The sequence below is a fragment of the Carettochelys insculpta genome, chromosome 1 (assembly GCF_033958435.1).
Source record: "Carettochelys insculpta isolate YL-2023 chromosome 1, ASM3395843v1, whole genome shotgun sequence".
NCBI classification, from domain to species: Eukaryota; Metazoa; Chordata; order Testudines; family Carettochelyidae; genus Carettochelys; species Carettochelys insculpta.
The window spans coordinates 53,749,632-53,767,895 of NC_134137.1; the positions used below are offsets into that span (position 1 = coordinate 53,749,632).

The 18,264-nt window shown below is 41.2% G+C and overlaps 1 protein-coding gene across 1 annotated transcript in view; it reads left to right on the plus strand.

Annotated features, from left to right (window-relative positions):
- KL (klotho) overlaps window positions 1-18,264 on the plus strand; it is a 72,448-nt gene that overhangs the window by 43,143 nt on the left and 11,041 nt on the right. Inside the window, exons 2-4 of the mRNA XM_074986471.1 lie at window positions 730-1,240; window positions 5,824-6,092; window positions 9,828-10,944. Coding sequence (XP_074842572.1) covers window positions 730-1,240; window positions 5,824-6,092; window positions 9,828-10,944 — 1,897 coding nt within the window. The remainder of the gene's footprint in view (window positions 1-729; window positions 1,241-5,823; window positions 6,093-9,827; window positions 10,945-18,264) is intronic.

The following is an 18,264-nucleotide window of genomic DNA, read 5'->3' on the forward strand; positions in this document are numbered from 1 at the left end:
CCACAAACCTACTCTCTTCTGAAGAAGGAGCTTAGCTCCTTGTGAAACACATCATCCACCTCATAGACTGAGATCATCACGATCATATAGCCCAACTGACTGCACATTCCAGGCCCCAGCGCCTTACCCACACTCTCCTGCAAATAACCTCTAACTGCTGGCTGAGTTATGAAGTCCTCAAATCACAACACAAAGGCATCAAGTTACAGAGAATTCTCCATTACACTGGTTTGAACCTTGAAGTGGTCCATGCTGCAGAGGAAGGCGATCTCTGCCAGTCTGACCTGGTCGGGGGTGGGTGTGCCTCCTTCCCAGCCCCAAACTGGTGATCAGTCAGATCCCGAGTGTGTGGACAAGACCCATCAAGCAGAAACCTGTGAAATAATTTTCTATAACAACTCTGAGCCTGCCCTATCTAGTATCCCATCCCTAGCCACAGGAGACATTTGCTGCTAGCTGTCACTGATGGGCCCTGTGCCCTTGTAAGGAGTCCCACCTTACCATCCCTGCCAAAAACTTATTAAGCTCCATCTGAAGCTTCCTGATTAGGATAATAGAAGTTAGCAATCATAAATGACTGAAACGGGATTAAGGCTAGGGATGGGAGAATTTGACATTCCTAATCAAGACAACATAAGTAATTGAATACGCTATTGCATTTCCTTTATTCAAGACAAAATTTCAGATGCATTTCATTGTGGTCTTTTTTTTTTTTTTTTAACTCAACAGGCCCATGCCAAAGTCTGGCATCTCTACAATGATCATTTTCGTCCAACTCAAGGAGGCCAAGTGTCCATTGCCCTCAGCTCTCACTGGATAAAACCTCAAGCTATGACTGAACAAGACATACAAGAATGTGAAAAATCCCTGGACTTTGTGCTGGGCTGGTTTGCCAAACCCATATTTATTGATGGTGACTATCCCCAGAGCATGAAGAATAACCTCTCCTCTCTGCTGCCTGAGTTCAGTGATGCAGAGAAGAAGTACATTAAAGGAACAGCTGACTTTTTTGCTCTTTCTTTTGGAGCAACGCTGAGTTTCCAGCTCCTGGACTCAGAGATGAAATTCCATCAGTTGGAATCATTAAGCCTGAGGCAGCTCCTTTACTGGATAAGCCGTGAATATAACAAGCCCAGAATATTCATTGTGGAGAATGGCTGGTTTGTCTCTGGCAGCACCAAGCGAGATGATGCCAAGTATATTTATTATCTCAAGAAGTTCATTATGGAAACGTTAAAAGGTAGCTTTATTGATAAATTAATATTATTGTCATGACAAAATATGGGAAATACCCTAATAAAATTAATTAAACAAATGCTCCAGAACTTAATTTTGGTCTTGAACATTTACCTAGACTTCCACTACAAAATGAAACTTCAGAGCAGTTAGGCTAATTTTTGTCGATTATGACAAGTGCTTTTTAATGTCTGGTATGGATGGCGCTTTGTTGGTCTGGTCTTGCTCTCCTTGAACCTAACTTTCATTGATTTCAGTAAGAGCAGTACAAATCCTGTGTGAACTTTGTGGTTTGTGTTATCAGTGGGATTTGCTTGGAATCATTACAGGGAAACTCCAGTGATGAGGTTAAATATGTTAGCTGAATAAATATTTGCTAGATAAGACTATATGTGGCTATATACATACACTAAAAATAAATCCTTCTTGACATGAGAGGAGCCCTACTGACTGTAATGTAGGGCTGAAAAACTCAACTTTATTATAAAGAAAAGGAAATCCATTACAAAAGAACCCCATTTATCTGATCTAATTGGGATTGGAGACAGATCAAACAAAAAAAACCCTGTATAATCCAGAGAATGTGCAAAGAGCTTTCTAACCATTATTTTAATATGCAAAGTGGCTTTTAAGATAGATAACTCCTCCTGGAAAGGAATTGAACGTTGTCTCCCTTTTTTATTTATTGCACACACACAAACTGTTACTCCTGGCAAAGAGTATCAATTTCCAAAACCACAGAAATGATCACTTGAGTGTGTCCGTTGTTACAACGTGCTATTTTTGAGTTGCTTGAGTTTATCATTTTATCATTTCTGCATTTTTAAAGACTGATACTGTAATCTTTACTCAATGTAACAGTTGGTGTATGCTGTAGATAAAGAAGGGGGCGATGTTTTAACGCTTTGAAATGACCCTGTGTGTGTGTGTGTGTGTGTGTGCGCGTGTGTGTGTGTGTGTGCGCGTGCATGTGCGCACTCGTTGTTGGCTCCATATGGAGAGCCAGATAATGGAGGTTCATATAAATGGGGTTCTCCTGTTTTGGAGCCTGATTTTGCTTTTATATCCCTTTTAAGGTAGTGTAATTCTATCAATTTCAGTGGAGTTAATCCTGATTTTACACAGGTCTGAGTTTAAGGAGTCTCAGACCATTGGAGTTTTTTAATTTAATATTTTTAACCAATTGTTAATCTAGAAATAAAAAACTCAAAATACCCTAATTTACCTTGCAGCATTGACACTTCCCATTTCTAATACCACTTTAATGGCAAAGGAGATTCTTGTAGTCCTGCTTGTCAGCAACAACTCATTGGCATGAATGTTCACTGTTTTCACCTTAATTATTATGTTTATACTTTTTATTACTTTAAAATTTTTTACACTTGATTTATTTCTCTGTTGTCTGCTTCAAGGGTATTTAAAATTTTAGCAGCTGAATTAAACTGTTTACTCACGTTAGATAGCTTTCATGTTACAATGGAATTTTCCTTTAATGGAACAGCGAAGGTGATTTCCATTTGTCTCTCACTGAGGATAAACAACCCTGGAATTACTACATTTATTTCAGCTGGTGTCTCAAATGTCTCACTGTTAAGAGGTAAACTGAATAGACACACAAGCCAGTGTACCTAAAGTTAGGGTATAGTGTGCATCAGAGTTCTTAATTATTGCATGCACAGCGTTAATGGTTTTCATGGAGTTGTATGGAAACGACATAGGCATGTTCTTGTTAACAAAAACATGTTGTTTATTTATTCAGTTTAGTAAAATTATGGCCACACATACACAATCTGTGTTCTAAATGGCTGAGTCTATGCGATACTCTGCCCAGCACCACTGCTGGCAGAGCTGTGCAAAGTGAGCTTCTCGGGATTGTAAACGGCTTCCCATTTTCATACTCCCGAAGCTCATTACCACAGCCATGTGAGAGTATGGTGCCGGCGGAAGGGGTGCTGACACTGTGGAGTTCATGTGGTTGTGCCTCTGTTGGCTAAACCACCCCCTCTGTTGCCAGTCCCTGGCTTTGTCTACACTACACCCAAACTTAGAAATGGCCATGCAAATGGCCATTTCGAAGTTTACTAATGAAGCGCTGAAATACATATTCAGCACCTCATTAGCATGCGGGCGGCCACGGCACTTTGAAATTGCCACGGCTCGCCACCGCGCGGCTCATCCCGACGGGGCTCCTTTTCAAAAGGACCCCGCCAACTTGGGATTTCGAAGTAGCCGGGGTCCTTTCGAAAAGGAGCCCTGTCTGGACGATCCGCGTGGCAGTGAGCCACGGCAATTTCAAAGTGCCGCGGCCACCCGCAGGCTAATGAGGCGCTGAATATGTATTTCAGTGCTTCATTAGTAAACTTCGAAATGGACATTTGCATGTCCATTTTGAAGGTTTTGGCTAGTGTAGACATAGCCCCTGAGGCATAAGGGACTGGCAACGGGGCAGGGGTTAGCCAGCAGAGGCACGTCCGTACACCCTCTGCAATACCAGCACCTCCTTCTGCCAGCACCGAACTCTCGCTTGGCTATGGTAATGAGCTTTGGGAGTATGCAAATGGGAAGCCATTCACAATCCTGAGAAGCTCACTTTGCATAGCTCTGCTGGCAATGGCACAGGGGCAGAATACTGTGTAGAGATAGCCAATGTGATCAGGACATACTGGCAACACGCTACATTAAAAATAATTCTTTTCCATTTAATTCACCACTCAGTCACCCAGAAGGTCATAATAAATAACAAGATCTGCTATTCTGCAATATCAAAAATCTGAAAATTCCTTTAAAGAAAAAAGTAAGAAGAATGTTCCTGTCCTGAAGGTCTTCAATTTTAAATAGAAATAAATAAACTTAGCCGGGATTTAGAGTGGTGAAAGTAAGAAAGAAATGTAATATCAATGGCTACATCTACACTTACAAAAAACTTCAAAATGGCCATGCTAATGGCCAAATGGAAGAATACTAATGAGGCACTGAAATGAATATTCAGAGCCTCATTAGCATGTCGCCGGCTGCAGCACTTTGAAAGTGCCATGTTTTGCTCATCCACAGCCCGTCTACATGGGGGTCCTTTTCGAAAGGACCCTGCCAACATCAAAATCCCCTTATTCCTGTCAGCTGATAGGATGTTGGCAGAGTCCGTTTGACAAGGACCCCCAAGTAGACGAGCCATGGGTGAGCGATCTGCATCTCTTCCAGTGCCTCATTAGTATTCTTCCATTTGGCCATTAGTATGGCCATTTAGAAGTTTTTTGTAAGTGTAGACATGGCCAATAAGTCATACAGTTAATCGATATGGCTTGATGTATTTGAGACTATTTCCCATGCCTTCCAAAAAAAATTTTTTTTACTCTCTTCTCATAGGGAACATGGCACAACTCTTAAGGAGACATTTCAGGTGAACTTTAGGTGTGTCCAAAAAACAACATGGAAGCTCTCTCTGGTGACTTGCAGTAGGAGTGTAATGCTATTTTTAGAGAAATTCTTGCTGATGCTAGTTACAGTTGTGGTCCAGCTTGACTTTTCCAGTGGTAGAACAGCAAGTGTGTGACTGTTCAGGGCTTTTGAAAAAATCAGTTTTCCAAACAGAAAATAATTACTCTTTGAGAAAAGAAATATGCTGGCAAAGAAACTGGTATATCTTAGCCAATTAAAGGGACAGCCAAATTAATCTCTTTTGTATTTCCATTGATTTAATTTGATCAAAGTGTGCTACATCAAAAATCAACTGTAATTAGATACATTAATAAAATAGGAAATATGAACATTGACATCTGATTGAATAAAATGTTGTCCATGTAACTATGATGTGTAATATTAAGCTCAATAGGTATCCAATTTGTGTTTACGTAAGGTGGTGAGGGATAAAGTTAAATTGTGCTGCATACTGATATGGGTCCCAGTTGAACAAAGCACTTCAAAATGTGCTTAAAGGCTTTGCCAAGTAACAACGGGTTTACCTACGTGCTTAGAATTAAACACACTTAAGGACTTCATTGAACTGAGGCACTCTAGAAGAATATTTTGCTGAATCTAAGTGTTTAAATATCTGTAGAAATGCAAACCACGTGTAAACCTCCGAGCCAATCAGAGTCACTAGAGTAATGCTGGTATGATGCGTAAATGTGGAACAGGCTTTCAACCTACCTTAGGCATGAGGGTTAATAAAGGCTAAATAGAGAGGTCTGGATATTAAACTAGAAAATGATATTCTGATGACAGATGTGAGTGGTCTGTAAAATAAGAAAGAAAGTCTCATCAGTATTAATACTGCCACTTGCATAGCTTGGATGATGAATACAAATCCAAAAGAACACCACAAAGTTGTTTTATATTTTTTGTGATAATTTATTCAGGGTATTTCTTGTTTCTGTATAACTTCTTGTGTGCAAACTGTAAGAGTTAGATCCCAAATCTGTTGAGGTCAGTTGAAAGATTTCTGGTGCATGGAATTTGTATCAAGCCTTAAGCTATTTAGGTAACCTGCTATATTGTTGTAATGCTCAGTTGCTACAACTGTATTTAAAAGGTATCTTCTAACTCGTGATAATGAGCACTGTGAGGTCATCTTTTTTCCCTCTCTTCCAGCCATCAAATATGATGAAGTTGATGTCTTTGGATACACTGTTTGGTCCCTCATGGATGGCTTTGAATGGCATAGAGGATACAGCATTAGACGTGGATTATTTTATGTTGATTTTCAAAGCCATGACAAGAAGTTTTTGCCAAAGTCTTCAGCTTTGTTCTACCAAAAGCTGATAGAGAGAAATGGCTTCCCACCTTTGCCTGAGAATCAGCCCATAGATGGGAAGTTTCCCTGTGATTTTGCTTGGGGAATTGTTGATAACTACATTCAGGTAAGTCTAGTGACCAAGCCAACAGATGCTCCAACCAAATTTCTCTTTAAGAATACAATAATTTTGTTGTGCAAATATGTAATCGCTTTTACTTGGTGATATAAGGTCCCTTACCATTATAATGAGAGCACAAGTTTAGTAAAGATGCACATTTTACGAAATAGCTTCCCTGCTTTCTGGAGGCACATGAAATGTGAACATGAAAGTGGATTCAAATTTAAGTATAATAAATAACAGACCTTCTAAAGACAAGCACCACACAAACAAAAAACAAAAATTGTGATCTAATGTGTATCTTCTTAGAATATTTATATGTTCACTTAACAAAATTACATCCTTTTTTCAAATACATTTTAGAAGATAATTATCCACTAGATTAAATACCTTCACACAAAGTAGTATGAAATGTGAGATATTGAAAGTGGCCTTTTTCTCTCCATAGTTTATTAACAGGAGCTTGTTTTGTTGTTTTGTGAATCTGTTCCTTTTAAATAGCAAGAAATTTTTTAAATAAATCTTTATATTTGGAAATGCTAAACACCATGAGACAATCAATTTTACATATTTTCTAAAGGTCATCCCTAATTAGAGCTAGGTCAATTACTTCAGCAATTAGGAAATTTACAGAAAATGTGTTTTTCAGGCCTCTGAAACTATTTCCCCATTTGGGTCAATTTTTGTGAATAGTTTGCCCCGAATTCCTCCCCTCAGAAAATGTAAGAAGAATTTTAAAAAGTTAATTTGGTTAAACTATATTGAATCATATCATTTTATCTTTTTGTTTCAAAGTGGGATCTTCTTTTCAAGTTTGTCCAATTGAAAAACAACCTGAAAATGGCCAAAACCAATTGTGAAAAAAAAATAAACCAAATAAATTGTTTAAAGTTGACCTGACAGGTTTTTAAAGAAATTTTAATTTAGATTTTCCACAAATATAGAAACATTCTGAAGGCTGGAGCAGGGGCACTGGAACAATTTTTATAGTGGAGTTGTTGAGAGCCATTGAACCAAACTATAAACCCTGTACACAATGGAACCCATTTCAAGCCACACACCCATCTGCATCTGTTGTACCAGCTTCTTGGGCTTACCATCAGCCTAAAGAAGACAAACGTACTCAGTCAGGATGTTGCTGAATCCCCATCAATCAGCATTGACAACTATACGTTAGAGGTTGTCCACGAGTTCGTTTACCTCGGGTCCACCGTCACTGACACCCTGTCATTGGACAGTGAGCTAAATAGGAGGATCGGAGAAGTGGCCACAACTCTGTCCAGACTCAGCAAGAGAGTGTGGAATAACAACAAGCTGTACAGTCACACCAAAATGCAAGTCTACAGAGCCTGCATCCTTAGCACCCTCCTTTATGGCAGTGAGACTTGGACCCTGTATGCCCACCAGGAAAAGAGGCTGAATGTCTTCCACTTGCACTGCCTCAGGCGCATCCTTGGAATATCATGGAAGGACAGAGTGACCAACACCGCCGTCCTCAAGCAAGCTGGAATCCCAACCATGCACACCCTCCTCAGGCAGCGTCGGCTCCGCTGGCTTGGCCACGTCCACAGGAGGAATGATGGATGGATTCCAAAAGACATCCTGTATGGTGAGCTAGCCTCTGGCAAAAGATCTCCCGGATGCCCCCAGTTGCGCTACAAAGATGTCTGCAAGAGAGACCTCAGAGCGGGAGACATCGAGCTGGACAACTGGGAAGAACTAGCAGACGACTGCAGCAGATGGAGGCAGGGGTTACACAAGGGCCTTCAGAAGGGCGAGATGAGGATCAGACAGCTAGCAGAGGAGAAGCGAGCGCACAGAAAGCACACTAAGGACTTGCCAGACACCCACCACATCTGCAAGAGATGCAGCAAGGACTGTCACTCTCGTGTGGGTCTTCATAGTCACAATAGACGCTGTAAATGAAGTCCTCAATTGAAACTATAAAGGGCACGATCCATAGTCTATGCAGACTGAAGGATGCCTACTGATCTGAAGCATAGTTTTGTTTTGTTTCTTACCCAAAAAGTAAGCTCTTACTTCAACTCCTGAGAAATATTTCAACCTCCTTAACTGAGGGTATGTCTCCACTACCAGAGTTTGATTTCACACATCTCTAAATTGAATTATCTGGGGCCAACAGTTGACCCCGGTACTTAATATCGCAAGGAGTAAGAGAGGTCGACGGGAGAAATGCTCCATCAACTTCTCTCTATGTGGACAGCCAGGGAAGTGAAATGCAGATAAGTTGATTCTAGCTACACAATTGCCGTAGCTAGAATTGTGTTTCTGCAATCGACTTAACTCCCTAGTGCAGACCAACCCTGAGGCATTGATTTTTAAGAAAATTCAGCAAGCAGTGTCCTTCTGGACCCAAATAAACTGAGACTGGAAATGGAGCTTCTACCTTTGGGATCAATAAAGCTGTAAATTTACTCAGTCAGCTAAAGACACTTAAAAAAAGCACTTCCCACTCTGGATGGTTTCACTTCAAAAGGATATTCAAACATTTTATGCTGTAAGGCTGAGGGAGAATGATTTGTAGATGCATCACGGCGGAAAAACACTTTTGACAGCATTCCCACAGTATTAGTGAAAATGCATGCTTTAGTAATCTACAAGGGACAATTCTCCAGAAAAGCAATTTCCCTCTGACAAGCTGTTTTTTATTGCTTTCTTCTATAAGCACAACACTGACCTCTCCAGAGAGAACAGCAACTGCTCTGCAGCTGCTCTGTATGATTCTGCAGAGTATCACTTACAGCCTCAACTGTGGGTTTAGGCTGACCCTGCTTTTGAAACGCAAGGTCTGGCAGGGGATTACAAGGAGGATGGAGAGAGGCTGTGTTCATTGGTGATGGATGACAGAAGGAGGAGCAGTGTTCTCAAGTTGCAGAGGGAGATGTCTAGGTTGGGTATTAGGAGAAACTGTTTCACCAGGAGGGTGGTGAAACACTGGACTGCGTTACCTAGAGAGGTGGTAGAATCTCCATCCCTAGAGGCTTTTAAGTCTCATCTTGATAAAGCCCTGACTGGGATGATTTAGTTGGGATTGGTCTTGCTTTGAGCAGGGGGTTGGACTTGATGACCTCCGGAGGTCTCTTCCAACCCTATTATTCTATGACATTTCTTTAGCGAAAAGCAAAGTTCTTTCCCATCAGTTCTGCTCATGTTGAAAATCAAGCTTAGAGGCATATTTCTCTTTTATCACAGGGTCATGTAAGGAAACAATTTAATTATTTGTGTTTCAGATATCATTTTGTTCCACCTTAGAGGAAAAAAGAAGGCTTATTTATGGTAACTTTTAGTATGCATATAGCTCTAAAATATAGCCTTTTATACTTCAAAAATTATTTCAACTTTAGTATAGACTTTGCAATATTATCCTTCCCAGAAGTTGCGTTTTTCTCCCTGAGTACCCACTGATTTTCCTCACAGAACTAAGCATTGCAGAGGGAGTGTATGCACAGGGTCTAGGTTAGTACACTGCTTTTTTAAAAGTAGGGGGAAAGTGCTACATATATTTGTTACAAACGTTTTTCTGATTGCACAATATGCTCATGTTTTCATTCATGTGAGTCAGATATGGTATCGGAGATGTATGAAAGAGATGCTAAAAGGAAAAATGGGTTTCTCGTAGGAGACCATGTTAATTAATGCTTGTGATTATCGATGGTTATCAATCTTCTGCATAATCTGAACTGACAAATTGAATCTTCTGTGTTTCTTTTCTTTTCTTAGGTAGACACAACCCCTTCCCAGTTTCTCGACACTAATGTGTATATGTGGGATATTCACCATACTAAGAAGCTTATTAAAGTTGATGGAGTTGTTACCCCAAAACGTAAGCGTCACTGTGTTGACTTTGCTGCCATCAGGCTGCAGATCTCGCTGCTGCAGGAAATGCATGTCACACATTTTCATTTTTCACTGAAATGGTCTTTGATTCTCCCTTTGGGTAACCTGTCTCAGATCAACCACACATTCCTGCACTATTATCAGTGTTTTGTTAGCGAACTTCTCAGAGTTAATATAACTCCTGTTGTAGCTTTATGGCAGCCTACTGCAGAGAACCTTGGGCTTCCGGTTGTGCTAGCCAAAAACGGAGCCTGGGAGAACCCAGAAACTGTTCAAGCCTTTATTGAGTATGCCAAGTTCTGCTTCAAAAATCTTGGCCACCATGTCAAATTTTGGATTACAATGAACGAACCCTATGTGAGGAACCTGACATACTCTGCAGGGCATAATCTGTTGAAAGCCCATGCCAAAGCTTGGCGTCTGTATGACAGAGAGTTTAGAAGATCTCAGAAAGGTACAATATCGATAGCTCTGCAAGCTGATTGGGTAGAGCCAGCCTGTCCCTTCTCTAGAAATGACCAAGAAGTTGCTGACAGAGTTCTAGAATTTGACATTGGCTGGCTTGCTGAGCCCATCTTTGGGAATGGGGACTATCCCCATGTGATGAGAGAATGGCTTCAGCAAAGAAACAGCATTGATTTGTACAATTTCCACTTGCCTTATTTCTCTGAAGAAGAAAAGAAATTAATCCAAGGCTCATTTGATTTTTTTGCCTTAAGTCATTACACAACTATTCTTGTGGACTGGGAAAAAGAAGATGCATTGAAGTACGATCACTATCTTCAGGTTCAAATGATAAAGGACATCACATGGCTGAACTCCCCAAGCAGAGCCGCAGTGGTGCCATGGGGATTGCGCAAAATGCTTAAGTGGATTAAATCCAAGTATGGTGATGTCCCAGTTTATATTATAGCCAATGGAATTGATGACGATCAGAACATGGTTCAAGATAAACTGAGAGTATATTACATACAAAATTATATCAACGAAGCTTTGAAAGGTAAGGAACCCATGCAAAGTCTATACATTGAAAATACAAGCGTGAATTTTGGCATGGTATATAACTGGGAAAAAAATAGGCTTGCACAGTATCTAAGGTGTAGTTATGCTATAGTTTATAACAGGGAACTTATCCTATGGTATGCAACTCCATTTCTTTCATTAAGCATTAGGCAGACACATCTACTTCCATATGTTCGTACTAAAGCAGAAGAGGAAAATACAGATCTTTAAGTAACTGGTGTGGGTAGCTTCAAAATCTGTCCATGAGATTCCGTTTTCACTTCCCTTTCCTGACTCCTCCTTTAATCCTGTCTTTGGGTGCTTCTTCATATTCCCCTTGCTGTTGCAGAACCTGAGACCTCAGAACATATTCTCTTCTTTTCTCATTATCTCTTATTCATGTGTGATCTCCTCTCCTCACACCAGTTTGTCAGTTTACCTTTGTGTACTTTACCTCACCTGTCTTCTGCTCTGCCATCCTGCATATCTGCTTGTCTCTATAGCACATTATCTTGAGTGACCTGTCTCCACTTCAAGCTAAACATGGCCAAAACCCAAACTCCTCATGCTTTCTCCATGGTAACTGACATGACCATCATGCTGCCTGTCATTTGTGCTTTCAGCCTGTGGGTCACTTTTGATTCCTCTTCCTTCATCCTGTTCATTTAGGCCATCACCAAGCTTTTCACAATTCGTAAAAATTCAGTTGTTCTGTCTTTCTCTGCCTCTTTACATGAAGGTGTCATCTGGAGTATCACTCCCACTGTGCATCCAGAACAAAAATTATCTTTCCAGTCATCATGCACAAGCTCCATTTTCATGCATGTGCACTAGCTCCTGTTACTCTCTGCAGCAAGTTAAAACCTGTCCTTATCATCCAGCCCTTGCACTTGCTTTCACACATCTACTGGAATACAGCAGTGGGGGTAAAACACCAAACTGGCCTCAGGACTGAGCTTGATAAATTTACGGCCAGGACTGTAGGATGGGACGGCCTACAATGGCACATGGCCCGTTGGCAAATGCCAACAGCAAAAATCCTCAATGTCTGGAGCCAAGACACTAGCTTGGGAGGAATTACTACAGAGAATTCTTTGGCAGGGGTCTGAATGGTGGGTCTTTCCCCCATGCTGAGGGTCTAATTGATTGCCATATTTGGGGTTAGGAAGGATTTTTTTCCTCAAGACAGATTGGCAGAGACCTGGAAGGATTGGGATTTTTTTTGTTTGTTTTTTTGCCTTCCTCTGTGGCATGGGGCACAAGTAACTTGCAGGTTTAAACTAGTATAAACTAGCATAAATAGTAATTTTGTGCAACTTGAATTCTTTAAACCAGAGTTTAGGGGTCTGTTACAGGAGTGGATGAGTGAGGGTTTGTGGCCTGCAATGTGCAGGTCAGACTAGATGATCACGATGGTCCCATTTGACCTTTAATGCCTATGAATCTCTTGTTTTCTCCCATGGTGCCTATACTCATGAGCTCTTGGATATGTCTATACAGGTTTGATTGCACCTTGTGTACATATACCTGAGCTAATCTTTAATCTAGCTAGTGTGCGTACTAGCAGCAGGGAATCCTCCTCAGCATGGGCTGTAGGAGCCTGCCTTGGATTCTGAGTGCTTACTTGGACCATTGGCCTACACTGAAGTCTGTGCTGTTGTGGCTTTGTTACCCATTCTAGTTAAAGTGACTACTTCTGATTGCTGGGTAGACATTTTCGTACTCATTCAGATCCCTCCAAAACTCTTGATGCTTCCACAAGGCCCACAAACAATAAACCGCATGAGTCAAATGTGCTTTCCACCTCAATATTACATCAGAGGGGAAGAAGAGGAAATGAGAGGGGGTGGTTTGTACATGTGCTCTCTCTCTCTCTTATCTAGTTTACCTTGTCTTACCTGTCTGACATTTTGGACCTGATGCTGCAAACATTTATGCATGTGAATAACATTAAGTATGTGTACATTTCCAGTGGAGTTAGTGGGACTCTGAGCACGAGTAGACTTTCTTGCTATGTATTTATAGAACTGGGCCTTTACAGGTAGGAACCAGGTTTTAAATATATTTAGGTGCCCGGGGGATTTTCAAAAGCACCTATGTACCTACTATCTATTGAAATCAATGAGTTTTAGGAAGCTAGGCCCGAATGCACAAAAGGTCCTAGGCACCTAAGTCCCTGCTTTTAGTGTCTAACTCCTTTTGTGCATTTAGGCTGTGGATGATTTTGAAAAGCCTACTTGGCCTGTAAATACTTTTGAAAATCTGGTGCTAAGATTCTTGTGAAAGGGACAGTGTTTTTGTGTCTTGCACTGGGTGGAAGCACATCTCTGCCAAATAAATAATGTTTACGACTTACATAGCATAATTTAGTCCTCAGAGCTTTACAAACAGAGCTAATTAACCCTTATAATACCCTGTGAGAGGGCAGGTAAATACTGCTGCTTTATTCTACAGATGGGGAAACTAGGACAAAGAAGTTATGCCCCATACCCAAGGTCACAAAGAGTGTTATTCTTGGATCCCAGCACGAGAATTCAGGAATTGCTAGATCTCAGTCCTGTGCTCTGACCGCTACAGGTTGAAACTTTCTTGTCTGGCACTCTCTCATCTGGCAACATCCATGGTGTGGCAGGACCATGAATGTTGTTGGACCAGAGAGCACCTGGATTAGAGAGACCCAGCTTCTTGGAGCTGGTCTGGCTGGCAGACAGCAGTGCTCTGCTGGTGGCAGGGAGCCCCAACCTGCTGTGGACAGCCTGGCTGGCAGCCCCACTGGCAGCAGGAAGCTAGGCCAGGGAGCACCCGCCCTCAGCAGCACCTCTGACAGTTCCACAGAGGTGGGGAGCCAGACTGCACCATTGGTTCTGGTTGCTAGAAAGCTGCCAAATGGGCTTTTGGGTTGATTTTGACCTGTCAACTAAAAAAGACAATAATTGCTGTTGATCTCGGTAAAAAGCGAACCATTTTTAAGACCCAATATTGTAAAATATCTGTTACAGGTAAAGAAACCAAATTCATCAGACAATCAGTGTTTTGAAACTAGCTTTTTCTCACCCAGCTAAATGACATATTAGTGCATTTTGTGTTGTGCTAAATTGCCCCATTAGAATTAAATGTTTCCTATTTCCAGTGGATTGCTTGAATCTTGACTTTCTCCCAGAGGCTTGAAAATAGGCAGGCACCTTCTGATGTGTTTATATTGGAAGGAGTGACTCAGTGCAGCCTGGGAACAGCACATCAGGATGGGGGATACTCTCATACTGGCAGCACAAAACATAAAAAAATATTGGACCAGATCATGCCTCTGGGAGCTACATGCCTGGGGTATTTCTATGGGCAGATCTTGGCTGTCCCACATGACCTTGCAGACAGCTCTTATCAAGGTGCGATCTGCATGAAAGATGAGGTAGGGTTTGGGAGTGAGCAGTCACAGTTTGGGTAGCATGAAGGGGTTATAGATCATTCCCACCTCAGCCCGGTAGAAATTACTTTGGAGATAGGTGTTTCAACCTGGCTGTGTATTAACTGTTCTACAGAACCAATTCCAAATTGGAAAATCCCTGTTAGCAGAATCTTTTTGCCCCTGCGGACTGACTTCACAGGAACCCTGTGCCCAGAGAACAGTCTCTGCTTATCCTTCAAGGTCTGTTTAAGGAAGGATCAGTGAGTGTTATTGATGCATCCCACAGCTTTTTCTTCATTAAATCCCAGCCTCAACACAACAAGAGAGAGACTGTGTGAGAAGAACCTCACAGCAACAGTCTATCTCTTACTGCCACCACACAGATGTTACTATGGGAGGGGGCAAGCCAATCCATTATTTAGTTAGGGCTCCCCTGAAGAGTCAGGATTTCTAATTCCTCACCTGAGTCTTATTTCTCATGTGTTGCAGTACGCAGCATGCAGTTAGGGTAGGTCTGTCCCTTCTTCAGTGTTTGAGAAATTCTCAGGCAGCTAGAAAAGACAGTGGTTTTAGTTTTGGGGATATGAGTGGCTTTCAGCTTCAACATCACTGCATATTACACTAAATCACAGAAAACCTATGACTGGGAAGTGAAGGGCAATAATAATGAGAGGTATTACTGTTTGCTAATTCTGTTGTTGCATTCTAGTGGAAAGAGTTGCATGAATTCAGAAGAAGCTTGTGTGCAAAGTAAAACCTGTTGTTGGCTTATTGGTTTTACTAACTGTTGTAGCAACACTTATCCAATAGCTTTGCAACCTATTTGAAAATAGTGCCTGCATTGTAAACTTTTTGTAATTCCATCAGTGCACATCTGAAGATTTATTTTAATTTTATCTGAAGTATTTTTCTCTCTAATGTTTTCAAGGTCTTCTCTAACATCCATTTTGATTTTTTCCTGTGCAGCTCATACTGAACTCTATAATTCTGTTACCGTGTCAACACTTACATTAGTTTTCTCTTTGCTTTATATTTAATTCTGACTCTGGTGCAAATTCCCTCAATGTAATGTACAGTATCCAGCGTTTTACTCATTGGTAAAAAGAATTTCAGAAGCCACCATCTTGCTGAAATCTAAGGCCAGGTCTAACTAGGGGAATAAGTCTATTTCAGACGTGCAATTCAAACTATGGCAATTGCATAACTAGAACTGACATATCTGAAATCAACTTACCTGACTGCCTTCACTAAGGAAAGTTGAGGGGAGTGTTTCTCCTGTTGACTTCCCTTACTCTTCATGATAGCGAGGAGAACAGGCATTGATTGTTGGCCCCAAGCCAATCGATTTTGTGTGTCTCTACCAGATGTGTGAAATCGAACTCTGGACAATCAACCCTGACTGGCTCAATCTTTCACATAGTATAGACAATCCCTAATTCATGCACAATATCAGGAATGTAGGAGATTAAACTGAACACAAATTCTCATTTATTCCAACTGTATCTTGGCCCTATCTCCTGTTTCTGTAGGGGACAGACTAAATAATCCAGTGGATCTTTATAATATCTAAGTTCTGTGCTCACACAAGTCTGTAAATCAGTGTGCTGTCTCACCCAAAGCACTGTCCACATCAGACTGTATCTTAACCACTTTCTAGTTACCTTCTTGTTCATGAGTTTATCTCCTTTTTGTTACATAGATCTTCTTATCTGAGTCCAATCCTTTTTATTTGAATTGTCCAAAACACAGGAGTTTGTCTTGTTACTTTTTCCCATGTGTGAAAATAATTAAGCCATATCCTTCTTTCTGCACCTCTCAGAAAATCCCCCTTCAGGTGTCTATTAAAGGTAATAGAGCATATTTATTTCTGTTGCCAGTGAAGTCTTGATATATGGTCTCCTTCAACTGATAGTCTCTGTGTGTATTCCACATATGGGTACACGTGCACAGCCTATACCTGAGCCTCGTTTTTTTTTTGCAAGCATGTCCATTTGTCTACACTTGCACAGTATTCTCCTAATACTCTGACCTGAGGGTGTGAAGGGTGCCCCAGATAGATACCTCTCCGTTTCCTTCTTGCCAGTGAATAGTCTGAGTTGGAATTTCCAATGTCCTCAGCTCCTTTCTGCTGCATCATTCGTGTCAGTATATTATGAGTTATTTGTTTTAGTGTTTTTCTGGTGTGGTGTAGGTAGAGTGGTGTTTTCCCCTTTTCCCAACTCAGGGAGAATTTTTTCTCCCCTGAGAAGGCTGAGATTATGCACAAGGTTCTGGCGTTCTGACATTGTGTTTGCTGCCCTCATTCCTTTTCTGTGAGTGACTGAGGTCAACACTGCTTCTGCTTCCAGGGTGAGGGTTACACTGAGGGTGCATGGAGAAGACAATCAGACTCCAGTCAGATTTGCCAGGAAACCCTCCCTTCCAGGACATCAGACTCATCAAGCATTCAGTTTCTCTCTGAGCACCAGCTCCAGAATGGAGGCTAAGTCTTCTAAATCTAAAGAGAAGGCTTCCCATGGTGGTAAGGGACATTCTCCCAGTCATAGGGGCAAATTATTTTAATCAAAGCCTGCTCTGAAAAGAAAGGCTCCTTCCCTGACCCTGTCCTCCTTGAACATCCCGGAATACTTAAGAAGCTGACAGAGGAGGTGTCTGAGCCTTCAACTATCATCTCTGAAAAGTCCTGGAAGTTGGGAGAGATTCCAGAACACTGGAAAAGGGCAAATACAGTGCCCATCTACAAAAAGAGAAATAGTAACAACCCAGGAAACTACAGACCAGTCAGTTTAACTTCTTTTCTGGGAAAGATAATGGAGAAAGTAATTAAAGAATTCATCTGCAAACATCTGGAAGAAATGAAGGTGATAGGTACAGCCAGCATGGGTTTGTAAAGAACAGATCATGCAAACCAATCTGATAGCTTTCTTTGATACGATAACAAATCTCGTGGATAAGGGGGAAGCGGTGTATGTGATCTACCTAGACTTTAATAAGGCATTTGATACGGTCTTGCATAATCTTCTTATCAGTAAAGTAGACAGATACAACTTGTATGGGGCTACCATAAGGTGGGTGCATAACTGGGTGGCTAACCATTCTCAGAAGCTACGTCTACACTGCATTCCACTTTCAGAAGCAGAATGCAAATGAGCAAGACCAGAAATGCAAATGAGGCATTGATTTACATATCTCTGACCGCATTTGCATATTCTTGTGCTATCTCACCTCCAGAAGAGGTTTTTCTGGAAGCAAAAACAGCCATGTAGATGAGGTTCCTTCGAAAGCAAAGCCCGTTTTCAAAAGAACCCTTCTTCCAATTCTGTTTCCGGAAGAAGGATTCTTTTGAAAACAGGGTTTATTTTCGAAGGAACCCCATCTACATGGATATTTTTGCTTCCAGAAAAACCTCTTCTGGAACTGAGATCATGTGAGAATATGCAAATGTGGCACAAGACATGTAAATCCATGCCTTATTTGCATTTCTGAGCTCACTCATTTGCAGTCCATTTCCAAAAGCAGAATGCAGTGTAGATGTAGCCAGAGAGTAGTTATTAACAGTTTACAATCATGCTGGAAGGTCATAATAAGTGGGGTTCCTCAGGGGTCTGTTTTGGGTCCAGGTTTATTCGGTATCTTCATCAACAATTTAGATATTGACATAGAGAGTACGCTTATTAAATTTGCAAGCTGGAAGGGGTTGCATTTGCTTTGGAGGACAGGGTCATAATTCAAAATGATCTGGACAAACTGGAGAAATGGGCTGAGGTAAATAGGATGAAGTTTAATAAGGACAATTGCAAAGTACTCCACTTAGGGAGGAACAATCAGCTTCACACATACAGAATGGGAATCAACTATCTAGGAAAGAGTACTACAGAATGGGATCTAGGGGTCAGACGTGAAATATGAGTCAAC